Consider the following 24976-nt stretch of genomic DNA (forward strand, 5'->3'; position numbering starts at 1 on the left):
TTCACAACGAATGCCAAGTCAGCAGCCTACAATTGTGGGTGCATTTGCCAAATCTACCAAGTACGAGCAAGACAGCTCCAGGTGGAATCAATGCACCACTGATCCGTTAACGTAGTCAAAGGTATGCTGCCTTTATACATGGTGGAGAAAAGTTCATTCAGGGAAATAACTGAAACTTTGGATCGTCAATATAAGCTGCCTGGTTGCAAATATTTTACAAAGATTGCCATCCCTGACATGTACAATAAAGTTCGGGATGAGGTAGGACTCTCAGTGAAGGGAGCTGAGTTCTTCTCTCTGGCGGCTGACGTGGTCCAGTGTGAATATGACACCCTACATGTCAGTAATGGCGCACTTCATCAATCCAAATGCCTTAAAACATAATTCTTTCCCGAGAGCCACACAATCGCGAATTTGGCAGAGGGACTCTGCTGTCCAAGAGCAAAATGTTGTGCATTACACCTGACAACATTAAATCTGCTGTTAACGATGTGTTGGGATGGCAATGGCTTAATTGCTTTGGCCACAACCTCAACTTGGGCATCACAATGATCAACAATAATTTTTGGGTCCAACTAATGTCAATGTGGACCCCAGGAAGAGTAGTTGTTGCCTTGGTAACAACTAAGAGAACAAGCAGTCTGATTCACCAAGTAACTTATTCACTCAATGATTGATTTGTCATTAGCATATGGAAGCCACCCAATGGTTTGGAGTACTTTGAGAGTTTGACAATAAACAAGTTTGAAAACATGCGAGTTAGCGAATGATTAGGACTAGTTCCACAAACTCTTTGAACGCTTGATTCAGTCAAGTCATTGGTGTCAACCCCTTGTTATAGCAATTCAATGGATTCACTCAATGAAACAATCTTTGATCTCATGGTTCATCTCACCTGTTTGTGTAGGTAAGTGTGACTTTTTGGACAACATTTTTTAAATGTGGTCATACCACTTCTACAGCAGTCCTAGCAGTGTAGTGTGTTGAAGCTTAGGAGTTCTAACCTGGCTTCACCACTTGGACTCACAACTACTTAACCTAATGTAATTAGACCTTCATGTGATCTAACTAATGTAACTAACATTGTCTGTTAATCCTCGACTTGACACATAGTACAAATACCCTTATGTGCTGGAGTAAAGAAAGTTTAAGTTTGGATGTTGTTGACTATCCACTGTCCATATTTATCTCCCGTTGATTTTTAGGCTAAATGTTTATTTGCAGACATTGCATTAACAGCAAACAATGAGAAAGAAAGGAATAACTTCATATGCAGTCACAACCTGTCCCTATTGATTCTTATGCGGATATTATACATTTTTCTGCTCATGAAGAAATCTGAGCCAAAGTTGTGATTTATGAGCAATTGATCATGATTACAAAATCGTTGGTCATATTTATGTGGTAAAAATAAAAATCTAAACATGTCTATAAGAATATCAGAATGATATATGTAATCAGTAATAACATATTACAGACAAAGACCAGCCAGATTCAGGAGTTAAAACAGAAGGTGATAAAAGGTTTAGAGAGCATAGTAAGGTTGGTGTTGGAGTATTGAGGCGCCTAGCATTGGATTCATTACTGGAGCAGCCTATGATGTGCTGCCATCACGCCAAAATGTCAAACTGTGGTTGGGTGAAGACCCCACAGAAACAGCCACACTTAGACATTTCCTGTTGAATGAACAGAAATTAACTGTCTAATTGTAAGGAGTGAGGAGAGTATGCACCAATTTGGTTTTGAATGTGATGGCACTTGGGGTCCGAAATGTGGAAATCTGTCTCATTTATATAACCTATGATGACAATGGTAGCAAAAGTGGGTAGTCATATACCATTCTGTGCTCTTGGTTTGTTTTACATAATTAAGCTTATGGGTTTCTGGTAAAATATGTTTTCTGCATTGCTGTTTTCTGACAGTCGTTTCAAGCCAGGAGACCAGTCGTCTCATTAGTTATTGTTGAGACCAATGAAATTATTGAGTGTGGTATAAGCCTGAATGTAGATCTATATAGAGTAGAGTAGATTAGTATGTGTCTGACCAGTGTTGAGAGTTGGTGTGTGGTTGGGTGGTTCTGGGATGGCAAAACGTCCTGTTGATTTCTGTGTTTTTATACAGAGAAAATGTGATGAATCTGTAACTCCCAATCGACAAGTCGCTCTTTTTAATGAGCTTTGAATGTATCCAACAGAGGGCAACCACACAAGGATTTCATATAGTGGAAGGTTTACAGTTAATGTAGCTGTTGTAAAGTTCACGAAACAACCATGGTTAGATGCTTGCTTTCTTTCTAATGAGTACAATTTTCTTTTTATTGAATAACCTACTATTGAGAACAGCTGAGTGAGAGTGCATCCTACCATTTCTTTCCATGGCAGAGTGTGAAGGTCATAGAGGAGGAGGCAGTATGGCTGACTCAGGGATCAGACGAGGGTAAACACACACAGCTTAAGTAAATCTATGAAATGCTACCTTAATCCCACCTTTCCAATCTCACAGCAACCCTTACATGGTGCTGAGGTGCTCTCACATGTACAGACACAAACACAGGGGTAACAAAGAGGCTGTTTAGGAATTAAGCAGATTGAGAGGAAGACTGACAACGAGCTAGGATATATTCTGCTGGAAAGGTGGGACTAAAAGAGACCAACAGTCTCTGATTTTGGTTTTGAAACTCAGATGAGGGGAAGCCTTACTCTCATCCCCCTTTATAGAAGTGATTTGCATCTACATCATCATCTTGCCCTCTAAATTATTTCAGGATGTTACATGCTCAAAGAACCTAGCATAATTGAATAAAGCAACAAGCATATGAACATGTGTTGTTGCTGTATCAGCCTGGACAGAGGCTAAACAGCATTAGACTGCATGAGTGGACAATACTCCTCAATGCTGTGTGAAGGACTGGGCTCCCTAATTGTATAAACAGAGAACAGATGGATCACACTCTAAGGTTGGTTTTCATTAATTGTCTCAGAGGAGGAGAGCTTCTCTGAGGTCAGTTTTGCCTCTCAGATCATACTGAAAGAGATGGTTGTAGGGCAATTGTTAGTGAACCTGGATCAGTGATCTTCCTCACAGATGGTTGATGAATGTCAAATCTGGCTGTAACTGTGTTTGAATATGCCAGGTCTGATTTGGAGCCTCGTAGAGACAGGATGCTGTTTCAGACAGGATTAGAGAACAAGACAAAAATGCTTAGAGACTCGATGCCTCTTGCTATAATTGCAACACTGTGGCCTATTTGCAACTACTCATAGTTGTAATCCACGCAAGGTATCCAGCTGTATTGAGTATTTGTATTTGAACAACACATAAAAAATATTAGTTTGCTTTGGTGAGGGTGCACTTATACTGACAAGGCAACAGAATGGGAATGGGAACAGGCATCACGTTCCCATTCTTTAGGTCTTTAGTCTATAGCATGCTAGCTGTAATATTGTTTGCAGTAGCATGGTTGCTCTGGCTGTTTGTTAGCAGCATGGTTGCTGATATATTTATTCTTTAGAGTGTTGGTAAACTAAGTTTATGGAGAGGATAAATCCCTTGAGATGTATCATCTCGTTTTCGAGGGGGTCCTACAGCAAAACACAGAATACCAAACAGTGAGCACAACACAGACTAAGTCATAACAACAAAGACTAACACACAACATAATTTCTTTCTATCTGCATATACACAAATAAGTAGACCAATCAAGTAAATCGTTACACAACTTCAGTGTGTATGCATGTCATTAAGTAATCAAAATATCAGGCAACACAATAAAAGAAAAGAAAAAAAAGAAAGGGGAATTAGCCATAAATCAAGTATACATATATATATATATATATATATAAATCAATCATGAGCAGTCAGTTTTAAGATAAGCTAAATAGTATATTCTTAAACAAGCTAAATGTTGTTATGGATCGTAAAGAGCCTGGTAACTTATTTCAATCAGAACAAGCCTTAAAAGCAAATGCTCTTTTCCCAAATTCTTTAGAGACAGTGGGAACTGAAAAAAACAGCTGACCTTAATGTAGTGAATATGATGGCCTGTACAGTCCCAGAAAGTGTTTTAAATAGTGGGGATGATTAAAGTGAATAATACATTTAAAAATAAATTGCAACCAATGAAAATGTCTTCTTATGTTTAAAGCAAGATTCCACTTAGTTTTAACATCGGGGTTATTTGGCACTTGACCCCCATGAAAACCATAATAAAAATTACTCACCAAGATGGAATGCAGCTGGGACGAGTTTGTAGCGTTTCACTATGTTCTCGTCTATCAATAAAAATGCTGTTTGGTGAAAATGACTTTCTAAAATGTTCAACCAAAAGTCAGTTGAAAATCACAGTAGCAGGATCTGTTGTTGAATATGTTCATGAACGTGTTAAATGTAACTTTTCAGGCTATTTTTGTGGCCTCATTCAAATGAATGGGAAGTAAAAATCTGAATGCTACAAACTCGTCCCCGCTGCATCCGATCTTGGTGAGTAGCTTATATTGTGGTTTTCATGGCAGTCAAGAGCCGCATAACCCCCATGTTAAAACTAAGTGGAATATTGCTATAAAGAGGACCAATTAAGTGCATCAAACATTAAACAATGGTGAGTATGAAATGGACAACTTAGGAAAAATCTGGTATTGTAAACAACATTAAGAGATTGTGGAAGTGTTTAGATGTACTTTGGTAGACAATATCAGTGTAATCAATAACAGACAATAGCAACAATTTTTTTTCTAACATTCAGTGTAAAACAGTTTTTCGACCAATACAGAGTACCAAGACTTATATTTATTTTCTTTACCAACTAGTCAATATGGGGCTTAAATGAAAGTTCTGGGTCAACCCATAAACCTAAATATTTCAAGGCATCAACCTTTTCAAGTGGTGAACCATCATCACATGTAATTTCAAGAAGGTGTGAATTTAATTTAATTAAGACTCCTTCTAGTACCGAAGAGCATGACATAGGATTTTCTTTTATTGAGTAATAATTTATTCCTGATTAACCAATTTTGTATATTATTGAAATCTGACAGGACTTTAATTTGAATTTTTGATACATATAAAGAACAGACATATAAAGAACAGTGTCATCTGCATATAGATTTACACTGCAGTTAGAACAAATTAATTGGAAGCTCATTCATTAAAATAGAAAATAGTAGAGGACCCAGAGTTGACCCTTGAGGTACCCCTTGCTCCTGTATTTAAAAAATCAGACTGATTCCCTTGCATAGAGACACACTGTTTTCTGTTGTGAAGATAAGAGTTAAACCAAAATAATGCACTTTTAGAGAAACCAATAGATGAGTTTCCCGTTTACAAACAGCCGAGGATGCACACGCAGCTCAGGGGCAGAAAAAGATTATTTAGAAAAACTTGTTTTAAGTACTGGTGAATGACTGCCGGACCCTTATTCAATCCCAGTTGATGAATGGCTTGTAGACATGGCCAAATGGCCACCCATCCAATGACCAGACATATATACTATTTCATTGAAAAGCCTAGCATATAAAAATGACAGTCTTCGAGCATACAAATCTCTCAATGCTGTAAATTACGTAGTATGTGGGCATGTGCAACAAATTAGACATTACATCTCTGGTGAGTTTTATGTGTTAAGAGCAGAGGTCTTACCCAGCCAGTGAAGGCAAAGCCCTATGATGCATGAGTGTATGTGCATACTGAAAAAAAGCGACATCCTGACAACAAATTGTACATGTATGGTATACTGTGAAGCTAGCTAACTGAGTTAGTGTTTAGCTTGTTGCTAGAAAAAATGCTACTTAGACTAGAAAACGGTTACAGAAATCAATGGACCCAGTACCATTAGAGACATAAATATATGTAGGTAAAAACGTACTGACTTTGAAAATCCTGCATTAAACGTAAACTGTGACAGAGACGATTATGTGAAACCCCATTAATTTTCCCTACAGAGAAATCGGTATGGAACCGTGAGCCATATTTGGGCAAGGCTGACGTCATTCGACTTACGAGGTCTATTGTGCCACAGAGGGGCTGAGGACACTTGTAACAGTCCCAGCGCCCCGCTCTGTGCAACTTGCCCCACAACATTCTGGTATTGGTAACAATTGGATGATCATCTAGTTGGGATCTTATTGCACCAAAAAGTCCAAGCCAGGGTGAAAGTCCCCCATAGGCCTCAGACTCTGTCTAGAACCAGCCCGGTCTAGCCCTCTCCTTCCAACTTGGTAACCACACTCTCATATGTTTGACGTTGATAGCCCAATAATACCATCTAAAGTTTGGGAGACCAAATCCACAGTTCTCTACGGGAGCCTGTAGTTTCTTTATTCTCAAATGGTGATGTGAGTTACCCCAGAGGAAATCTATTACATGTCTGTCAATGTCCTTGAACTAGGAATCTGAGATATTCAGAAGGAGATGAGCAAAGAGATAATAGATTACAGGTGCTAGCATCATTTTAAGAGAGTTTATTTTACCCCATAGAGAAAGATACATTTTGGACCATCTATCAAAATCATTCCTCATTTTTTGAAGCCGCAGTTAATGTTTTCCTGGACCATATCCCTATAATTGGGGGCTATAAGAATGTTCAGATATCTGATACCCTTAGGAGACCATCTGAATTTCCACTGGTTGAGTGGCTGGTCAGATTTATCCCAATTGATGCGATAACCAAACAATAATGTGAAATCCTCAACAACCTGTAGTAAAGCAGGTATAGATATTTTAGGTTGGGTCAAAAAAACATATCATCAGTATAAAGCAAAAGCTTATGTTGAGTGTTACCCACATTAACCCCATGAATGAGCGGATTCCCTCTCATATAGCCCCGGACATAAAGGGAACCTCTGCCTTGCAGATCTACATAACTGGAATGGATTAGATATGAGACCATTTGTTAACACACAGGCATAAGGAGGGTCATATAAGGTTCTTCTCCAAGCATGCAGCGTTTCTTTGTTAGCTCAACACCGAAGTCTGGAAATATATGAATCCGGGCGCATTGTACACAAGATATTTTCTTCTCTCTTGCGATACGTAGAATCTTCAATTTATGCTGAAAGTTTAATAACTTGACCAAACAAAACACTTGGCCTTGGACTATTTCCATCTTGTTGTCGCCAAACAGTGGGTGTGCAATGAGCTCTTTCTATAGTCGGTGGAGTGGGGAAATTATCTTGTCCAAGGAGCGCTGGGATTAAATCATTCATGTAGCCAAGAATATCTCTATCCTCAGCAGATTCAGGGATTCCAATGAAGCGGAGATTGGACGCTCTGCTTCTATTATCTTGCTTCTCAACCTTATCCATCAGGTAAGATTTCTCTTTCTCAAGTTGTTTGACACGAGCCAAAAGTTCATGAACATCATCATCCTTTGAACTAAGGCGGATTTCAGAGACTTGATCACCCTGGGTAGTTAACGAGCATTGAATGCCGCTAAGGCTGCTTTGAATTAACTAAAATTTTGAGTCTAGATCATATCTATTTTTTTAACAACTTTATTTACATTTTCACAATACAAAGTATATTCAGGTTGGAATATGGTTACATGTACTTACTGACTTATCACCGATCATATCTATTTTTATCTGTTTAATACTCTCCCATATAGTTTGTAAGGATATATGGCCTTGGTCCATGTGTCCTTGGTTCATTGTCTTGCAGGGCAGATCAATTTATTTATTCTCGATATAGATAAAATCTTTAGTTTTGAATATAATATGTAAGTCTAGCAGCATTTCACAATAATTTGATGAGTTATAGATTATCAAAATACAAGACCGGACCTTGAAACACGCACTCACGCTACTGCCGCCATCTTGGTATGTGGGCTTGCTGATACAATTAGGTTTCTGATCTGTTGAATGGGCTGTCTCAAGCCAGCAGAATCAGCCGTCCCTGTAGCCTATAATTGCTGATACAATTCAGTGTGTGAACTGCTTAGCAGGCCATTCCAAGCCAGCAGCGTCAGCCATCCCATTAGCCTGTTGGTAGCAGGAGTTCAATGTTGAGGACAGTAGTAGCAGTACAGTAATGTTGGGAACTAGGGATAAGCCTAAAGCCAAAGACACACTGGTCTTTGGCTGGTTTCATCTGGTGGCCACACCGCCTCCATTCATTTTCAGTGAGAAGCAGCAAACCACTTGCGCGGAGCATGATGGGATAGCTGGCAGTGCGTGGCAAGTGAGCGGTGTTTTGGGAAAAGTTGAAATCAGTGAACTTTGGTGTAACAACGCATTATGTAATAACACCGCATTATGTAATAACTCGACAAAATATAATAAATTTTCACTTCATTATGTAATAATTTTCATTTTGTAATAATCTGCCGCATTTTGTAATACACAGCCTGAATGCAATATGTAATAAATTTCCCCGTATTTTGTAATAAATTATTACATATTGCGGTGGTTATTACAAAATATAGGAGTTGCACTTTTTATTTTGATGAAAATGTAATAATATGGTGCAATAACCAACCATGTCATCATTCATAAAAATCGTTATAACATTATAACAACAATGTTTATTTTATGGATTGTAGCATGAATCATACTGACTCAAAATTCATTTTAAAAAGATATGATTAGTTCAGTAGATTAGTAGTATCTTTCATTGGTCAAAACTACATTAAGTGTCACTGTATTCCTTAGCTTAATAGAAACTGTACTTGAGGGTTCATAGAATTTAAGTAGTTAAGTGAAAAACAACCACAGCATAAAGCCTAACAACACACTGATCTGCAGTGGATTTCTAATATACAAACAGTTCAGTTTAACTTGCAAAAACTACTTATCAAGTAGCCACGATAGAAAGAACCATAGCTGGTTATTACATAACGCACTGTATTATTACATTTTCATCATAAAAAAAGTGCAACTCCCGTATTTCGTAATAACCACCGCAATATGTAATAATTTATTACAAAATGCAGGGAAATGTATTACATATTGCGTTCAGGCTGTGTATTACAAAATGCGGCAGATTATTACAAAATGCGGGTGTTATTACATAATGCGTTGTTACAGGCGCCAAAAAAAAAAGCTGCAAACACAGCGGCATCTCTGTAGCAGCAACAGCAATGATTTTCCTCCGTTGTGATCCTATCGAAAAAACAGTGGAAACGCATGTGATACGCCCTCAAGCAGCCGATTCTAGGAGGCGGCAGTGGTGCCAGACAGTCCCGTCGCTTTCTATCTGGCTCTACCGTAAGTGTAGGTACAGAGTAGTGGAACCGACTTCAGATGTATTTAGTGTCGAGATCAGGTGTAGTGGAGGGTGGTTCTGGGACACACAAATCACTGGAGACATCAACAGGAGGCAGGTGCCCCCATGACATAGCCGCACTCACACTCAATTGTGTAACATTCAGATTAGGTGGCTAATGGTGATGCCTGTCTGATGGTCCTGTAGATTTACAACAGCATAGCCTGATGTCCGCTATAGTCACCATTGGTGGGTTAGTACATTGTTCTTTTGACATCTGAATTGGGTTTCTGAATATGAATGTTCACCTTGAATTATGGCACAAAGGATTGCAACATCAAATCCTGTGCATTGGTAAATGCAGTAAATGCCCACTTAGTGTACACCAGGAGTGTCGGAACACCACTAACAACCATGAATAACGCAAAGCAACTATGAGTTACCACAAACAACCACAAAATGTAATACAGCTGCAACAATCTACCACAGATAACCTCACCCAAATACTATTAAGTGCAAGTACTACAAACAGAAATTAAGTAAATACGGTTAAATTATGAACACTGTGATTACCAAAGCAAGTGGCCTTCTTAAAAACATTTGTCTTTAGAAGTAAAAGCAACCATTAGTATTTGCCTAGATTTACAGCTCCAATAATGATACAAACATCTAGCTGTGTCTCTAATGGACTTTAATACAGTGTTTCCTCACCACAAACCTTACCAGATAGTCATATCCGCCATCTGGGATCAAACCAACCCATATCCTCATTCCCAGTCAATTGCACCACTGGAGTCCTGACACTCTTTGCTAGATATATTTTTAAGTAGGCACATCTCTCTGTTTTGCTTTCTCTTTCTTCCTTGAATGTTGTGAATCATATTAAAAATGCAGTAATCCCTACATACATGTCTGATGACTATGATCATATATAATGAATTTTCCTTGGAAGCTGCACAAAACCAGAGCGGTCCTGTTTAAGCCCTGCTGTCATGTAGAGTATCTGACGAGTATATATGACGAAGGTGGATAAAAGCAGCCATAAACCCCTTGGAGGTTCCGTGAGAATGTCTGATTCACTGATTAGTATTGTTTTCCAAGAGGGAAAACCTCATTATTTTCACCTTTAATGTAATTACTGACGGTGAGAGCTTGTAAACATAACGGTTGCTCATAACAGCCACATCATTACAGGACCATGCACTCATTAGTACATTTATGACCCGTTGGGATTATTAAGCCCCTGGCAGAGCAAAAAAACAACCCCAATTCAAGCCCAGCAGGCCTCGTCACAACGTCCGGAGATGGCCTCTCTCTGACTGCCCCCAGCTCTACACAATACGCCATGTAGAATAATAACAATGCAGTGGCTAGATTTGTGGCTAGACTGGCTTTAATTCAAAGTATCACTGCGTGAGACAAGTGCTACTGTCAGTCACATCTGTTTGATCTCCAGCCTGTTGTGTACGTTTCTCTCCATGTACTTCTCAACACTCACACAATAGTTGCGCATAGAGAGCATTGAGCACATTAAACCTTTGGTCGGGGGGGGGGGGGGTGACACAATATGGAAACTTAACCAAAGGGAAGCTTTTTGGATCCATCGACTGGATGTGTTACAGTATCCTGATCTCAATGAGGATGTAGACTTCACATGTTTTCTGTAATCCTTTTCTCTCTCAGCCTATGAAGAACTTATATATGGGTATTTATTTCCCGTGTATGATGTACATGTTCTATTTCTGTGTAATCTCTTCTCATGTTATTTCGTTTTATTTATATATATTTTTTTCATTATTTTCAATTTGTTTCACCTGTCATGTTATTATCCGGGTCATGTGCTTGCCTCCCATTGGCTGTTGCTATTATATAGGTGAGGCCACACCCGTGTTGTCTGTGTTTAAAGCCCTGAAGAAGACCTACAGTGGTCGAAACATGTTGGCTTTTTTAATGATTTAGCCACTACAATAAAGGCTTTTTAAATATTTTCTTCCTCGTGCTTATATTTTTACATTTGGAGTGCCTGGATTGTCCTTTTGTTTGTAGCACTCACACAACAGTGTTGATTACCAAGGGAGGGATTGTTTTATGTCCTTGATAGGTGTCTACCAGCAAATAAAGCCCAGATGAACAAGGTGACGTTCAGGCGGGGGCAGGACAAACAATATATTTCTTGCCTATATTGTAGCTTTAAATCAAATGGGTAAATAGTTTTAGTTAAAATGACCTTCACTGTACGTTAGTAAGTTTACCCATATTTTGATCCTTTTCCTTAAGTGGTGAGCCAGTGGCAGCAGTGCAGCAATATAAGTATTTGGGCACTGTCCTAGACGAGAAGCTTAAATTTGATGCAAATACAGATGCTATATGTAAAAAGGCAAATCAACGGTTGTTTTTTTTAAGGAAGTTGCAAAGACTAGTCACTGATGAAATTGTTTTATTCTTCTTTTATTGAGTCTGTCCTTTCTTTTTCTATGATTTGCTGGTTTGGCAGTCTTAGTCTTAAAAATAGGAACAAACTGGAAAAAATTGTCAAGCTGTGCCGTAAGATTACTGGTGTGACCCTTATTGACCTTCAGCACCTGTATGAAGTGAGGGCCATCTTAAAGGCACAGACTATTGTTTTGGACCCTCAACATCCCTTACATGTTGAGTTCCAGAGGCTTCCATCAGGGCCAAAGGCAGCACTAATAGATACAGACTGTCCTGTGTTCCATCTGCTACTGGTTTTTTAAACAAACTATAACCCCGGATGTCATCGCGTCTTTATTTTTTCCATGATTTATGGTGACAATAGATGTTGATTAAGTTTGAGTTTCTATAGGCGGTGCTCTTTTATTTGTCTGTTGAGCCATGATGGCTATCGCTACTCATAACTAGGTATATCGGAAATGTAAAATGCGTCACTTCCTGTGTGCCAGAGGACTTTTCCCAGGAAAACATACATTTCATAAACTGGATATAGGTTGAATCACTATTGTGTTCTATCAATCATTGATTGAGAGTAGCTAACAGACATTTGTTTATATAAAAATGTTGCCAATTATTACTTTAAAGGGTTGTGATGAATTGAAAACTGTTCCTTTAATCTTCTTTTCACAGTATTCCATTACATGGACAATGGGCAGGAGGATGTGCCCATGTTTCTAACAGCGAGCTAATTGGCTAGTATACCTTATCACATATCAAAAGATTATTTCAGCTTCTGCAAAAAATATTAGGGCAAATAAGTGAATACTGAAGGGCTACTCATGAAGCAGTTATTGTTGTGACCTCATGTTGTGTGCATGTCAGGCCATGTGACATCTCAGACCTGATCTTAATCATGACCCTATTCTAATCTCCACCCTGCCTGAAGAGATGGCTGCTCCCTCCCTTTCTCCATTCTCCCTCCCCTCCCGCCTTGGCTTGATAAATACCACAGCATTTTGCTCTGTCTGGCAATATAGCTCGCAACTCATAGCTGATCAGACTAATATCCTACTACTGCTGAGAGAGGCTGCCTTCAAATCAGAGCATTCACTGTTATATAGGTACTAGCTTGGCTCTAGCTGGTGTAGAATAAATAAATAACATTTTTATTTAGTTATAGATCACATTTGTGCTGAATATCCAGAGACAGCCATGTACTCTAACAAGTCTGACGGGCAGGGGCCACGCAGAGGAAGGTCTTTCGACTCCATGAACACTGTTTATGAGGAGAAGCAGCTCAACAACGAAGTGAGTAGGACTGATGAGTGCTGAGTGGAAAACAGTATAATTTTGCAGTTCTGTTTCTTTTATTTTGTGCTTTCTTAAAGGACCTCGACTAAAAACATATCAATGTTAGAAAAAACAGTCTTAATATTTTTTGGTTTAGCATAAGTCTCTATTATATGGCTGGCATGAACAAAGATTTATTTATTAACAAAAAAATTTCCAGTGTTAATAAGTGTAACTTTTCAGTGGGAATTACTGTGAATTGACTAATGTGAAAATGTTAAATTAACACAGATACAGTGTGTGAAAATCCTATCACTATGTCAGAGTTTAATTAACACTGACAGTTTTGCTGTATTGATTTATTTGAATGCAACTTTGATATGCAGTATACTTCTATAATTGTAGGCCTATTCATTCCATTAACCTAACTGACAATGAGTTCCTTCTGGTGTGACTCAGGGGCTCAGCCAACTAAATCTGGATGTGTCAAGTAATGCAAGGTCAATGCCAATGAAGATATAGTCCAGTGAAATATCAAATTAAAAAGTGACATGTTTTATTTACCTAATGTGAGCTGTTAGCTATTCCTCAAGAATTTATTATAATAAAATACTATTAGTTCAACAATGGCTCAAAAACAGAAGTACATCAGCAGCAAATTACCTTGATAATTGCCATTTGCCAATTTATTTAATAAATGATCTTACTTGGTGGCAAGTTTATTCAGTTGAGTTTATAGCTCTTGTTTCCATCAGCCAAGGTGTTGTGAGGACACTTGTCTACCTGGTTATTGCTGGTTAGACTCGTGCCTAATCCCCTGCTAGCCATGAGGATTAGGAGTGGACTATCATTAAAGCTGCCCCCTGTCTGAATGAGCAATGACACAAACATTACCTGACTCAATCAATACACAACCAATCCTATAATGGTCATTTTAGACACGGTCCAAGTAGCCTTTTTAGGATGTTCCCAACACTGGACGACACCATAAACCTTTTATCTGAATTCACGTCACAGGTTCTGCTCTGACTAGCAGTGGAATGTTGCTGTTCAGGCCTGAAATCTCAAGGTGCATTTTGTTCAAACAAATAATCACAGGACCAAAAATACCAAATACTGTTTAAGAATTCAGACGCCGTGAGACTTCTGAGACATCTGGAACCACAGATTTAGTAAAGGTTGACACAGGGAGGAATGCGTACTATATGACCAAAATGACCAAGTCAAAATGGCTTTTCACTAACTGTGTGCAATGAGTGGAAAACTGTCTATCAGTGCTGGTCAAAAAATAAAGCCTCTTTGCAACTGTCATGGTCATGCATATGTAAATTATATTTAAATATCATTGTTTTGAACAAATAATAGTTATTTGTAGGTGAGGCCGTGAAAACCAAGATTGCGCACATTTCAGTTACGCTTTGCAACACCAACTCCCCCAAATTATTGTAGTGTTAAGACTACACAGAGTTCTTATAGTTGAAGCTGTTCGCGCTTGCAATTGGTGATGAGAGGGCCATTTGTGTGTGTAGTGCTCTTTTCGAGGGCTTGTTTGGGCCACAACCTGATTTGCATAAATTTCATAGTGGATAAGACAAAAACTTAGCTCAAGCAACTGAGGCACAAAAAATTAGCAGATTGCCTTTACAACGTAATTTTAGTTAATCTGGATTTTCTGTTTTAAAGCCATAAATTTGGGTTTTTACACACAACTGTTGTGAAACAGAAAATGTACTCTCATCCCATGAAAATCCTCTTGGTTTCTGTCAGTCATCTTTACCTTGCTGCTCTGTGAATCTATAATGATATAATAATAATATAATCTGGATCTATAGGTCAATAAGCCATCAGACATGGGAGCATGTCTATTTGCTGTCTCATTTCTGCCCATAAGAAACTGATGCACATTTTGTGCATAATTGTATTTTTCCCCCCAGATGAACAAGGTGACATTCAGTAAAATTGATGAGAACAAGGACAACAAGAGCTTCTCCACTGGTAGGCCTACCAGCTCTGGGAAAGGCCGTGCAGCCATCGTATTCTCACTGAAGAACGAAGTTGGTGGTCTCGTCAAGGCACTCAAACTTTTCCAAGTGAGTGTGGGGGTGTGGGAACCTGGGTTAGGATGCTTCATCAAAGCTTTAGTTCAAATGACCTTCATTATATGTTAGTAGGTTTAACTGCATTTTGAACCTTTTTCTTAATTTTATTCATCACATGTGCTATGTTCATGCAGGACAAACATGTCAACCTTGTTCATATTGAGTCCCGTAAATCCAAGCGAAGGAATTCAGACTTTGAGATCTTTGTGGATTGTGACAGCGACCATGAGCAGCTCAAGGAGCTGACTCAGCTGCTAAGGAAGCACACTAATATCGTTGAGATGAATCCACCTGACAACTCCACTCTACCTGATGATGGTAGGCTATACTTTACTTTAAAAGGGACATGATGAAAGTGATCATAATTTCATGAAAATATCAATTTCTGCAGGCATACTTAATGATAACATTGTAATTACCATAGTGTCAGCCTATCAACAAACACCAACATTAATAGTATTTTATTTTATTTTATGAGAATGTAATTTATACAGGACAAACATACCTAATAGAAATTATGTTACGATTACATGCAAAAGCAGCAGTCAAATCTAGCAAGAAACAGGCACATTCATAATAATCAACATGAATACTATTTCAGATATGGCTGACGTTCCCTGGTTCCCTAAGAAGATTTCTGATCTGGATCTGTGTGCCAACCGGGTTTTAATGTATGGCTCCGAATTAGATGCAGACCATCCGGTATGTGGGACACATTTACAGCTAAACTTTGCCTGATGCTGTTGAAGTAGTTGTGGTTTGCAAAAATATTATCCTGTCTGAGATGTGAGAAAAGGCAACTAAAACTGTTTTTCCACCTCATAAGTACAAGTTCTGCTTCTGTCATGGAATATAATGTGGAAATTTAGGAAATGTAAAAAGAGAAATTGTGAGTGTATTGTTTTTTGCAGGGATTCAAAGACAACATATACCGTAAAAGAAGGAAATATTTTGCTGATCTGGCTATGAGCTACAAACAGTAAGTTCCGTCATAACTGTATTGCAATTTAAATACAGTGTCATTTTGGTTTGGGTGATTTAAAGCTCCATTTGGGCCATCACATATACTGTTAACCCATCCACTGCCTCCCTACATTGTTTCTCCCATCATTTCAACTCTAACTCTCTCTCTCTGTTTCTCAGTGGAGATCCTATTCCTCATATAGACTTTACAGCAGAGGAGGTGGGAACCTGGGGTGTGGTGTTCAGGGAGCTCAACAAGCTGTATCCCAGTCATGCCTGCAGGGAGTATCTGAAGAACCTCCCCCTGCTGACCACGCATTGTAACTACAGGGAAGACAACATCCCTCAGCTGGAGGATGTCTCACGCTTTCTCAAGGGTAACCGGTCAACACTAGCTTACCGCAAGTAACATGCTTGCCAGCTGTGAGCAACCTGGCCAACAATGTAATACAATGAAATCAGCAATGGCTGACTGCTATAACTTTACAACTATCGTTACTGCTGACATACACTTAGAAAAGCCTACTACGCTAACATTACACCCTCAACAAAAGATTAGGCTCACTTACAACAGAGAATTCCAGCAAACAATAAGCAAAACCTAAACGGAATAATGTATTGCTGTAAAATGACTCACCTTATTAGAAAACCAGGGAACTTTAAATTAATCTTCTACTAGCCAGCCCGATGTTCCACAAGCAAAATGTGAAATGGAAAGATCAATCTTCCAATGCAGCTGCAGTGAAAAATAGTGGCAGCAGGAGCATTAGCTAGCATATAAAGGTTACTACCACAGGCATTTCAGACATGGCACTTCAACAAGGAAAATACTGAGACTGTTAGGCACATCAGCACATGGACTTGCTGGACTTTGCGGCCGGCATAATACTAATGACACATCATTCGATGTGATACAGTTTCTCATGTTCTTATCATTGATCACATCTAATATGATAGTGATGTGGCTGATCTGGGGATGCAGTGTTTGTTAAAGGACAATGTGTGTGTGTCTGTGTCTGTGTGTGTGTGCGTAGAGCGCTCAGGCTTCACCATCAGGCCGGTAGCAGGCTACCTCTCCCCCAGAGACTTCCTAGCAGGCCTGGCCTTCAGAGTATTCCACTGCACCCAGTATGTCCGCCACAGCTCCAACCCCCTGTACACTCCTGAACCGTGAGTACACACACACACACCCACACACACACAAACATGAACACACACACACGCACACACATATTCACTTTTGTTTTACTTGCAAAGACAAAATACTGTCCTTTTTTTATTGTGAATACTTCAGTGAAGCATATCATATCGGCTATACCTGTCATACATTTATGTGTGTGTGTGTGTGTGTGTGTGTGTGTGTGTGTGTGATGCAGAGACACATGCCATGAGCTGTTGGGTCATGTTCCACTGCTGGCTGAGCCCAGCTTTGCTCAGTTCTCTCAGGAGATTGGTCTAGCATCACTGGGAGCATCAGATGACTCAGTACAGAAACTAGCCACGGTGAGAACACACACACACACACACACACACACACACACACACACAGGCACACAGCACACACAACAGAACTTATTACTGCTGTAACTATTATTGACATATGGTAGCATTTATCCAACTGTGTATAAATTGCATGATGTCAATGTTAAAACCTGTTGTGTTCCAGTGTTATTTCTTCACAGTGGAGTTTGGTCTGTGTAAGCAGGAGGGCAGGCTGAGGGCCTATGGAGCTGGCCTCCTCTCCTCCATCAGTGAGCTCAAGGTAATGCAGTGAAATGTTGACCAACTTCATAGGAATGCCCAGGACAAGTTGATCTGCTACAGTCAACGGTTACGTTTTCTTACCAGAGTAACCTGTCTTACGGCAATACTCTGGTTAACCCATAACCAGGTTACTAATTAACTACAGGTTAATTCTCCCAGCATGTTTAGCCAATGACTAAAATGTAAATCTGAACACAGAATGTCTCTCTCTTCTATTAGCACGCTCTCTCTGGCAAGGCCCATATCCTTCCATTTGACCCTGTGGTTACCTGTAATCAGGAGTGCATCATAACTACCTTCCAAGATGTCTACTTTGTTTCAGAGAGCTTTGAGGAAGCCAAGACTAAGATGAGGTCAGTGGACAACTGCTCTGTAAATGGAGTTTTCCTTTAGTATTTTAGTCATTCATCAGCTCAGTAACAAGTTTGAAATAATATCCCTTGCAGTGATCTACCCAGCTAACCAAACTTCATTGCCACAACGCTGTGACAACATAATCAGACAAGTTTTGTCAGGGTGACTGACATAACAAAAGTCATCATTGTCAAGTCATTGCCTCCTTTACTTATCCCTGTAACAGAGACCTTCAGTCAGTCTTATACAATACCAGTGACACATTGCTGCTTAGGACCTATTAATGTAGTAACTCCCTTGGCCAAGGCATTACTACAGATAGCCAACACTGTTATGGTTGTACCTGATATCATCCGTCCATCCATTTTCTAGCTGCTTATCGGGGTCAGGGCTGTGCTGGCAATAGGACAAGCAGCCCAGATGTCCATTTCCTTAGCAACTTCCTCCAGCTCCTCCTGAGGTATCCCCAGGCATTCCCAGGCATGCTGAGAGATGCAGTGCCTCCAGCATCTCCTGGGTCTCCTCCCAGATGGTTGTGCCCTGTATACCTAAAGGGAGGCGTCCAGACATCCTAACCAAGTGCCTGGACCACCTCAAGTGGCTCCTCTACATGTGGAGAAGCAGAGACTTGACTCTGAGGTCCTCACGGATCTCTGAGCTTCTCACCTTGTCACTCTGTGGAGAGACCTCATTTTGGCCGCCTTTATCCCCAATGTCATTCAATTACACAAAGCACACGATGATATGTGAGGGTGAGCTTTGTTTTGTAGCTCAGCTCTCTCTTCACTACCACGGTCCCATACAACAACTGCATTATTGCAGCCACTGGACCCCATACTCCCGCAGCACCTTCTGCAAGACACCTCGGGCAACATAGTTCTAGGCCTTCTCCAAATCCACCAGACACAGGTAGAAAGGATTAGCCAACTCCCATGCCCCCTCGATTATCTGTGAGAAAGTAAAAAAAATAGATCATTACTCAACTCCGACTAAATCTGCATTGATCCTCCTGAATCTGAGGTTCGACATTGTAGAGACATGTCAACCACGACAGCCCAATAATACCCAGAGGCTTTAGCATTTCAGGATCTGTCCACCCTGCCACTAGGAAACTTTCCAACTACCCCAGTGAGCCCTGCCAAGAAGATGGGCTCAGACCATCTAGACTTTTCCAGCACTGCCTGAGCAAAGGTTGTGTCTGTCAGGTTTAGGAGTTCCTCAAAGTGCTCCTTCCACCTTCTAACAATGTGCCTTGTCAAAGACGGTGTTTCCTTGCTCATGCTGGGAAGAACCTGGGCTATGTCCTGCCTTCCCCTCCTGAGTTCCTGAAGTCGCCTGAAAGTCATTCTGGCTAGCCTCTCTGAACTCTTCCCACACCCGGGCTTTCACTTCTGCAACTACATTAGCTCCAGCCTTGGCCTGCTAGTACCTCTCTGTTGAGTCAGGAGTCCATTGTGCCAACCAGATCCAAAAGGCCTCCTTCATCAGCTTGACAGACACCGTCAGTGTCCACTAGCGGTTTTTGGATTGCCTCCATGACAGGCACCAACCACCCTCTGGCCATAGCACCTAGTAGGTGCTTCTGTGACAGAGGTTTTGAACAAGTCCATTTCGACTCCATTTCCACAACCTCCTCCAAGACTTACGAGAAGATGTGAGATCTGAAATCTGGACAGTTATCCACCAGGCTTTCCCAGCAAACCCTCACTACATGTTTGGGTTTACTTTGGTTTACATTTGATCGGTTTTCTTGCAGATAGTAGCAGATAGCCTAGGACTCATGAGCATCCTCACCCCTGCCCGGCACTTCTCACACTGGCCTGAGTAGGAGAGATACCACACCCTATTGAAGAATTTGGTTCCACAGCCAACACTGTCTGTGGAGGTGAGCCCAACTATATCTAGTGGGTACCTCTCAATCTCCAGCACCTGCTCAGGTTCCTTCCTTCCTAGAGAGGTGACATTCCAGGTTCCGAGAGTCACTTTTTTTATTGCCAAGGACACCAACGCCTAGGTCTGAACCACCCCTGCACCTTGCTGGACAGACATTGCACCTGCCCCCGCTGTCCACTTTGACAATATTGCTCCCTGGGTCACCAAGGCTCACAAAAGCCTCCAACACAAAAAGACTGCTATCAGGTCAAACTAATTTATATCGCACCTAGTACCTAGTATCAAAACGACATAAATCAATTGTTGCAGAACTATATACTGACATCTAACTTAGAATAACATTTGTAATTGAAATGTAACAATGATTCATTGGGTAAAGCCTCATGGTTTCAGACTAGCTGATGTTGTCAACAGTTACAAATGTAATACTAAGTTACATGTCAATGCGTAATTCTACAACAATTAGGGTTAGGGTTAATTTCTCTTATTCTTACAAATATCTTATATACTCTTATTCTCTAATTTCTCTTTATTGTGAAATCAGGTACAACCCTAACAGTGCTGGAAATATGTAGTAATATGTAGTACTTGCCCAAGGGAGTAACTGGCAATATTCTAATTTATGGTATTATATTTGATTCAGTTTTAATATAACAAACCTTATTTTGTTGCCACAATGTGCAGACTACCAGCTGACAAGTTTTCCAAGTTATGTTATAGAGACTGATCCTGGAATTTTACTTTTCTGGTTGTGGCAATGAAAGTCGGTTGGTCAAGATCATGGTGATGTAATTTGGTGAGCTTGGTTAATGATATATGTAACTTCTACTGGGTCTGCAGGGAGTTTGCCAAGACCATCCGCCGTCCGTTCACGGTGCGCTACAACCCCTACACCCAGAGTGTGGACATCCTGAAGGACACCAACAGCATCACCAACATGGTGGAGGACCTCCGGCATGAGCTGGACATCGTAGGAGATGCCCTCAACCGACTCAACAAACACCTGGGAGTCTGAGGCTGGTTCTAAGTGGTTGAGTGGGGTTGGCTGGGGTTGGGAGTGGTTGGAGAAGGTTGTCTGGGGTTGGGTGGGATTGGACAGGGCTTGGTGGGGTTTGGTTTTGATTACACTCAAATATTTATGAATATGTTTTACAGTCTTCAAAAACCCATATGGGTGAAACCCTCATCTAGACTACAGTGTACTATTGTCAAGTGGTTTGTTTTAGTGCAGTGTAGTGAAGTAGATGTATCCATGTGTCTGAGCTGAACACCACCACCTTCCATAGTAAGTTTTAGCAGATAGACAGGCTGTAGACTACATACATACACACACACACACACACACACACACATACGCACACACACACACACACACACACACATACGCACAGACACACTTTTTCTTATCTGTTTGAGATAGCCTATGTGTTTTGAAGTAGCTCTTATTTTTTGTTTATATTAAATATTAAAATAATTCAATACTGTCAACAATTGTCTCTTGTTTAACTGTAGTGTGTGTGTGTGTGTGTGTGTGGTTAAAGATGGGAGAGGTGTTACTGTTATCTGCTTCAGCTTCACCCTTAATTCCAGCCTGTATATTTACAGCCACAGCTCCATCATGCAGCCCAGCCTGACAATAGTGAAAAAGGATAAGAAAAGGTTAGATGAAACTTTAATGATCGCTGTGGGGAAATAGGGTCATTGCAGTAGTGAGTAGTAATAAGATACAGCAGAAAAATAGAATATACTGTATATAAGAAAAGAGCAAATTGAATGATTTGGGGTTATATAAAAATATGCAAGTGACTGTATATATGCAATATGAAACATCAAGAGAGAACTGAAGATATCAGATATGTGAATTTACAGCAAATATACATGATGTAATGTAACAATCTACATGAAGCCATACATTTGGACACTTGGTGTGTGTAAAAATCTATACACCTTGTCAATATATTCAGTTACAGATGCAGGTAACATTATGTGCAGAACACGGTGAGTGAGGGTCAGATTCTGTGAAGCTGACTTAGTCAATAGGCCTCAACAGGACCAACTGAACTCCAAAAACATCCAACTTACTTACCAACTTTCCAATGGTGAATCATATTCTACCTATCCACTGACTGACTATGGAAATTCACAGCCATTAACTTAATAGGTAAAGTTTCCTGTCTAAGGACTCACCTTTACCTTCATGCAGGATTATTATTATTTTTAGCTGTCCAGCTGCACATATTGGTACAAAAGTTTGATACTCTTTAACCACTAGATGGTAGTCATGCCATATGACAGCAGTAGAGAGTGTGCGTGTGTGTGTGTGGGTGTGTGCACATGAGAGATGCCAGTGGTAATAGATAGGGATGCTATAATTTGTAGGCCAATTTCTTCCGTTTTTTACAGTAGATTCGAGTTACATGAGTCACATCCATCTGAAATAAGACTAAGAAAGCCTAGTTTAGCAGGACCGCGAATGCAACCTGCAGGGAACATTGTCTGTCAGAAACTGAAACATTTGATCCATGACTTTCTGTCCATAAGTAGTACTAGACCCTCTTTTCACGTAGGTGCCAGAAGATACTTCCTCCCTATTGAAAGTCAATGAGACGTAGGGCAACATTTTCAGGCTCTTGGGAAATGCCCTGTGCCCTAAAACAGGTGCTGTGGCATAAAATATGTATGGCATGGAAAATGGATTGGAGTGCTCTGAATCTACACATGTAGTAGACTCAGTGCAATCCATTCCATGTTCCATGCCACAATTTATGCGACCCCGCCTGTTTTCAAGCATAAGGCTTTGCCCCAGACCTAAAACTTAAATTGGGCAGTATCAGGCAAATATTCAGTATTTTTTGTTTCTATCAGAAGTTGCTGATATTGTAGCAGTGCGCCACAGATGAGCCTATGTATGGGAAACACTGGGAGTCACTCAGTTAGGCACATAGAGACATAGGCTGCTCGGCGGTCCAGAAAAATTACATTCTCCTTCATAGTGATCACAACACCCAATTATTATGTTAAAATTAGATGTAGGTTTTTGACAGGCAGTCGCCTCCAGAAAAGCTACTGGTGGCAGAGTCACAGAGTCACAGACTCAGACAATGGTACTTCAGCTCAGCCAATGGTCAATATGTTCCAATAAAGTTAACTTCAAATGACAGCAGTGGCTCTTTTTGAAAAGGATTTCAATCAGGGAGACTCAGGAAACATGACATTAGAGACAGAATGTTTACTGATCACAAATAAACTTTGGCGGGATCCTCAAGGCTGAAAGGGAACAGGACCACGGGCTCTGCTGTAAGGAGAGAGAGCAGGATGGAATCCTGCCCCCCTCCCCTCCCTGATCATCTCTATAGGGAAAGCCTTTTTTTGCCTCCACATAGAGCCTGTTAAGCATTTAAGGGGAAATCCAAAGTCTGTGCACCATTCAACATACGAGTTAAAATAAACCAAAGTTGGTTTGGGGTCAAAAGGTCACATGACCTAGGAGCTATTGAAGTTTAAAGGGGTCTTTTAAAGGATTTTGGGGTAAATCTAAAGGTTGTGTATTACGTGCTTGGTCATGCTTAGCCCATGACACTTGATTTGGTGTCTATGTGTTATTTGGTTGGGGAGCTATGGAAAATTTGTTATTTTTACCATTAAAAATTATTATATTAATCATTGAAACATACAATGAGAAATCTTAAGGCTGTGCAACACATTTCATCTGTCTTTGAATACATACATATCACTTGGTTTGGTGGCTTGATGTCATGTAATTAAGAAGTTATTGAATTAAAAAAAAATTGACCCTGAATTTGTGAGAGACACAGCTCAGTGGAGCTCCATCAGCGGCCGAGAAGGCAACACGCTTTGTGGCTCCTTGATAATAAATCTTGGCTCATACTGAGGAAATAATTGTTGTACAGCATTCTTCAGGTTTGTAACTCCATAGGCATTGCATTTTTATATAATTTCGCCACATTGTTTAAAAACTATTGAGAATATCTGTCAAATCACTTTACCACGGTCTAACTCTGTTTTATTAGTCTGACAGGCTGTTATATAGAGTTGTGACGTTCGGTTCTGGAAGAAACCGCTCCGCAATGTGAACGCAATGTGGTGGGGTATTATGTCGCGCCCCCCCCTGTCGTTCCTCTGTTCCCCCCCTAGGGGGTGCGCCCCCCAGTTTGGGAACCTCTGACATTCTACCAACTTGTAGATCTCTGTATTGTAGGCTGCAGCTCTGTGTGGTTCCTTGGATAAGCTCTTCTCTGTTCCCCTGAGGTGGACCATGACTGCCTCCTTGGAGTAGCATACCTTTGGATCCCATCTACTTCAACCGTGATGGTCTTCTTTTCCAGTATTTCGATGGCTGCTTCATCTTTCCTGGACTGCGTGAGAAGCTTTTCACTCCTGTGTGGTAGAGTGTGTAGCTGCCAAAACTTTTCCACGTGGCTGAGAGCTCAGACGGTGAGAGAACAGTAGATGTCAGAAAGCACTGTTGCAGGGACTTGGAGAATCCATCCCAGCATGGTCTTGATTGCTGAAGGTTCACCAGGTAAGCCCAAATGTATTGGCTCAGTGGGGGTTATCACATGTGGATAGTCTGATCCAGTTAGAAGCAGTGGATGTGCCTGGTTGATTGGCTGAAGGGGCAGATCTTTGTAGTGTCGATACTCCTTCTTGAGAGTAGAAACTGGATAGGTGTGTGGGGTGAGGCCAAGTTCCTTAGCTGTAAAGGTCCTGTGTGGCTGAGTAACAGTGAAAATGGAGAAAGACACTCCACCATGCAGGTATTCCTTGGAGATCAAGTTGCCTTGTGGCCTCCTGCAGAAGTATAGTATGGTCTGAACCATTGTCTAGCAGAGCATATGTCTCCATTCTGCATGATAACCCTACTCATCTTGAGGAGGACCTGACTGCTGCCGGTAGATTTGTCCACATAGAGGGTCTTAGCTGAAGTTGTGATCACAGTGTTAGTACCTTTGCATGAGTTGACCTTGTGTAGAGTGCTGCTTATC

At 40.5% G+C, this 24976-nt stretch overlaps 1 protein-coding gene across 2 annotated transcripts; it reads left to right on the top strand.

Annotated features, from left to right (window-relative positions):
* The first annotated feature begins 12673 nt into the window (after positions 1–12673).
* LOC139645813 (tryptophan 5-hydroxylase 1-like) lies at positions 12674–21452 on the top strand. Of its 2 annotated transcripts, XM_071521662.1 has the most exons (11): positions 12674–12915; positions 14832–14987; positions 15131–15314; positions 15598–15698; positions 15908–15975; positions 16140–16336; positions 16994–17129; positions 17336–17462; positions 17626–17721; positions 17943–18076; positions 20811–21452. In XM_071521662.1, exons 1-11 carry the CDS (start codon positions 12820–12822, stop codon positions 20983–20985), a joined length of 1470 nt encoding a protein of 489 aa, XP_071377763.1. In that variant the 5' UTR covers positions 12674–12819; the 3' UTR covers positions 20986–21452. The 2 variants fall into 2 exon arrangements, with proteins under 2 accessions (XP_071377763.1, XP_071377771.1); XM_071521670.1 differs by lacking the exon at positions 17943–18076.
* The last annotated feature ends 3524 nt before the right edge of the window (positions 21453–24976 follow it).

Source organism: Centroberyx affinis, unplaced genomic scaffold, assembly GCF_046629955.1.
Source record: "Centroberyx affinis isolate AG114_WGS23_722 - 3 ecotype Tasmania unplaced genomic scaffold, CSIRO-AGI_Caff_v1 ptg000078l_1, whole genome shotgun sequence".
Lineage (NCBI taxonomy): Eukaryota > Metazoa > Chordata > Actinopteri > Beryciformes > Berycidae > Centroberyx > Centroberyx affinis.

Coding starts and splice junctions, on each gene's coding strand:
- LOC139645813 (XM_071521662.1), top strand. CDS start 12,820: ATGTACTCTAACAAGTCTGACGGGCAGGGGCCACGCAGAGGAAGGTCT. Junction 14,988..15,130: donor AGGCACTCAAACTTTTCCAA/GTGAGTGTGGGG, acceptor ATGTTCATGCAG/GACAAACATGTCAACCTTGT. Junction 17,130..17,335: donor CCCCTGTACACTCCTGAACC/GTGAGTACACAC, acceptor TGTGTGATGCAG/AGACACATGCCATGAGCTGT.